Source organism: Rhipicephalus sanguineus, chromosome 4 (assembly GCF_013339695.2).
Source record: "Rhipicephalus sanguineus isolate Rsan-2018 chromosome 4, BIME_Rsan_1.4, whole genome shotgun sequence".
Taxonomy (NCBI): domain Eukaryota; kingdom Metazoa; phylum Arthropoda; class Arachnida; order Ixodida; family Ixodidae; genus Rhipicephalus; species Rhipicephalus sanguineus.
Window position 1 is genome coordinate 47,554,800 of NC_051179.1, and position 4,663 is coordinate 47,559,462.

The 4,663-nt window shown below is 50.5% G+C and overlaps 1 protein-coding gene across 1 annotated transcript; it reads right to left on the bottom strand.

Annotated features, from left to right (window-relative positions):
* Positions 1-479: 479 nt before the first annotated feature.
* LOC119389916 (uncharacterized) lies at positions 480-1,295 on the bottom strand. The gene has a single exon (XM_037657347.2). It carries the CDS (start codon positions 1,293-1,295, stop codon positions 480-482), a length of 816 nt encoding a protein of 271 aa, XP_037513275.2.
* Between the last annotated feature and the right edge of the window lie 3,368 nt (positions 1,296-4,663).

Consider the following 4,663-nt stretch of genomic DNA (forward strand, 5'->3'; position numbering starts at 1 on the left):
CAGCCGGATGACCAGGCGAAGGCAGGAAAGGCGGTGGCGGTGCAATCCCGGAATGCTCATTGTGGTGATGCAGCAGAAATCACCAGGACTCTTGCTCTTGCATGGGTTGAAATCTCGTCGCCAATATGTTGTATTTAGAACAGAGAGAAACGATGCATCCGATGCCTGAACATCATCTTCTTTATTTCATGTCCCCACGCGACCATCCTCATCTTCTTTCATATACAAGAAGCATACCAGGAAAAACATAGGGAGTGCCATGCCGTTCGCTCATGGAAACAATGTCGGTAATAAAATTATCTGCATTATGTACTGTGAATAGGTTAATTCATTTTACTATATCGCGGCAGTGAGTTAATTAAAACATCAAGTACGTCATAAAATATTTAAAGTAACGGAATTAAAAGTGCGCGTCAATTGATAATATATAAATAAAAGAACAATTGTGCGGAAGACCACTTTACTGCTTTACAAGCGGTTCAAGGCGGTGGCAGTTCCCAGCTGTACAGCACGCCGTGGCGCCGCATCTCGCGCAGCTGCATCTGCCTGTGCAGTCCCAGAGGACACGGCGGGATGACCACAGTTGGCGAAGACTCCAGTGGAGGCGGCGGAGGCGGCAAGGGTTGCGGAATGTCGTCCAGAGCACCGTCTTCGGTGTCGGGCACCAGGGTCCTGGTCGACTGGCCTCCCGTGGTCGTCATGCTGGGCAGGGGCATCTGGTGAATGGGCACGGCCCCCTCCACCATGGTCGAGTTGAACGGACCGTCGAACGCTGATCCAACTCGACCAGGTGCAGTCACCACGACGCTGGAGGCGCGGCGACTACCGCTGCCGGACTCTTGCGAGACGACGAATGAACTGCCGCACGCACCGCCGTCAGACGCGGGGTCTAGCTGGTCTTCGCGGTCCCCGTGCCATCTCATGGTTTCGACTTCGTCGTCCTCAGAACTATGCGCTGATGGCGAAGGGTCTGCAGTCGCCGTGGTGGCCACCGAGAGGATGCCAGACGACGACGACGCCACGCAGTCACTAGATGGCGGAGTAGCGGGGGAAGACGTGTCACGCTTAGCGCTCGTGGTGTCTCGCTGAGCTCCAGAGCTTTCGGTAGATCTGGGAGCGGCGGTGGCTGCCGAGGTCTCGGTCCCGGTCTTACGACGACGACGTGCAGCTGGTACCGGAGTAGACACTTCGGGTGCCAGGCGGCCGGTTCTCCGACCACCTACACCGCGGCTCAGCTTGGGCGGCTTCGAAGGTCCTTCGTGCCCAGCGTCCCCTCCACGACGCCTGGACGCCATGCTTGCAGCAGGAGACACGTCAGCCCGGCAGAGAACAAGCAGTGCACGCAGTGAGCGTGTCTCGAAATGATGCTCGTGACAGCTAGCTCGCGACTGCAGCGCTGCAGCCGCGCGAGGGGCGTGGTTATGGAACATGATAATGATGCGCTGCGATGACAGCGACGCCACAAGCACCGCAAGCGGGCGCAACCGTTTGGCAGCGGCGAAAGTTCTCGAGTTCAAATATTACGTGTGCAGCTCTTGTATTCCCTCTGGTGACCGCTGGCTAGACAAGCGATCGGATAAATCCCTTGGATACGCTTTAGCGTTCCGTTTCCGCTTTCTGTTCTTATCAAGTGTCACACGGCGTGGCCGATCACAGTTTTAACTGCGGCGACTGAGAGGCAGCGATATACGTCGTGCAAACGACGGAGCGCACACGCCGAGTGAAGTGTATCAGTAGGGGAATATACGGCGTCGGGATTTGGCTCACATAATAAGGAGAGCTGACATAATTTGGCTGACATAATAATATATACAATATACAAAGCGAAATACAAAGCGAAATTAAAGAGGAAGAAACAATTCGGCAGATCCCACGCGTTGTGCACGGGAATTGGTTTCATGCGAAGCAGTCAGGGAGTACTTCTATGCTGTATTTTATGGCTTTGAGCCAAGCGTTACGAGGGGGAAGGCCCGTAGCCGGGGGGAGGGGGGGGGGCTGGCCCCCTCCCCCGAAATTTTTATGATACATGGTGTTTTAGCAAAAATAAATAATGAAAACAGGCGTTTTTCTCAAATAGTCAAGGCTTTCAGCAAGTGCCCCCCCTCCCCCCTTCCCCCCCCCCCCCCCCCCCCGAAAAAAAATCCTGGCTACGGGCCTGCGAGGGGGTTCGACGTGTTTTTTGTAAGTGTAGTAGCTAGCTGTATGCGCAACGTGGGCTTAGCAGGCACGTCGACAACATTTGCTTTTGAAGGGTAACTTATGGTGCGACGTAACGTCAGCCCTCACGTTAGAGTCCCGTGAGTATTATCGAAACTAAATGCACTTTATGGTGCAATCATGTGAATATCATACGTAACTTCAGTTAATGTATTCCTCCTGGGTCGAGCAATGCTTCAATATAGCTTGCTGAATCATATAGGAATACAAATGTAATCTTTATTATACCACAGATGTTAATCTTATATGACGCCTGTATCGTAGGGGTATGTGCATATGTAGTGTTTATTGCTTTCTTGTAAAATTAGATAGCTAGCACCACCCCAACAATTGACGTTGCACCGACATTACGCCTGCATGGGCTGTTTTTCCAAACCAGTTTCTAGACCTGGCGTGGCTCTGTGGTAGAATACCCGATTGCCAAGCAGAATGTTTAGGTTCGATTCCTGCTGGTGTCCTAATTTTTCTTCTTTCCATTCCTCGGGTCACGCTGATGTCGGTTTTTCTTAACGCTCTCCCATTTAAATTACCAATGTCTGTTCTAGCCGTTCCTGTGTAGATATAAACTGTCGATCACCTGTGGCGCATACCCGTACACTGCGGCCCGTGGTAAACCGGTATGCGCCACACATGTCTGGAGGAGAGGTTATGACGACGTACGCGACAGGATTTTTACGTTAATCATGTCATGACCCGAGCGTCATATTCGTCAAATCCTCTTACCCTCCCATGCCAATTTTGGTCTACACCAAGTTAAGGAGGCGATCATGAGAGCACCCAGACGTAGGCGGCTAGATAGATAGATAGATAGATAGATATATAGATCAAAGATTCGTTAAGAAATGCTTCGTATTTTAAAAAGTTGCATCCCACGCCGCACAAATCGGCACACGTGTAGTGGGAGCGAAGCAGAAGAGGAGGAAGAGAGCGCGCGTGCCGGTTCATGATGATGATAGTTTTCTGTTCGCTCGGCACGGACTCGCGGTCGGCTTGAATGGCTCCGCTGTTAGAACAAAGAAAGAAAAGATTGCGCATATCCAAGCACCTTTCGGTATCCATGCGAAGCGTTTAATTATACCGGCGTCACCCGGTCACTTTTGACCGCGATCAGGGCCGATCCGGATCGGTCATGATCGCGATAACAAGTTGGTCGCTGCTACACGGTACAGCCTAATCCCGATCGAGTTTGGCGCAGACGTCAGCCGAATTACGATCATGAATTCCGTGATCATGTTGATCGCGATCGGGCATGATCGCAATTAAATGGCATCGTTTAGCAGCACCTGATCCGGATCGGCCCTGATCGCGATCAAAAGTGCCCGTGTGACACCGGTATCAAATTCCGTAAAACTGGCCACCTTCGAAAACCCATTTTGGAGCATAGCGCTTAAGTGGCGGCCGGGCAGAGAGGCGCAGTGTCTTTTTTTTTTCTCTTGCTGATTTCTAGTTTCGGGTAACCATTTTCAATTTCAAGACAAGTGCTCGTGTCTTGAAGAGCCTACACTCAATCTTAGAACGAAAGAAAGGGAATTGTTCGAGGGGCTCGTATCTTTGTTAGACACAATCAAAGGAATTAATTAAGCAATCGGTAGAGCATCGGACGCATAATCCAAAGCTGTTAATTTGTCAACTTTAATTAATTTCAATATATATAATAGTTACCGCACTACACTTAAAAAAAGTCACAGTTTCGCCGCAAGGGCGAAGCAATGAATGCGATAGCAAGAAAGTAATGCTATACGAAGTGACGCTCGCCAATGGATACTCTCAGTTTGAACAGCGCTCCTGTTGCAAAGGCGGCCGAAGCAGCGAAGGAAACTAGCGTGCTTCAAGTTTCGAGCTGTGACACTTGATACAAGTTCGCGCTCATCTTCTGTTTGTTCGTTTAGCGGCGCCCCTTGAGCTCGAGTGACTTTCGTACGCTCCGTAACACGAGCGCGGACATCACAGTGAAAGCTTGAAACATCCCTCTTCCCCTCACCACGAGAAAACCGCGTGAGCAGACAGCGGAAGGGCAAGGTTCTCCCTGCGCAAACATAAGAAGAAGCGAGCGAGCTCGCCGACGACTTTTAAATCCGCCCGTCGCGCTGCTCGCGCCATCTCGCGGGTAATGAAGAAACGCTTATAAGCGCCTGCCGTCTCTGAGTCCGTCCAGCGGTAAAGTGTGTGTACATAACGCTCGCCGTTAGCGAGAGGAAGTATCTGCGCTTTCTGGCTTAGTGGTTAGCGTCACGCGCTGCGCATCGAGAGGTCGCTGGTTCGATTCCGCGCTTCGGAAGCACTTTTCTGAATTATTTTTCTTTGCGACTTTGATATATATATATATATATATATATATATATATATATACACATATATATACATACTTACACATATACGGTGCATGACGGCGGCGACGGCAAAATCCAGCCGAGACTGTCCATAGAATTGCTATCGCAATAAAAAA

What these genes read in the sequence shown, in the direction of transcription:
- LOC119389916 (XM_037657347.2), bottom strand. Translation starts at nt 1,295, where the DNA reads ATGGCGTCCAGGCGTCGTGGAGGGGACGCTGGGCACGAAGGACCTTCG.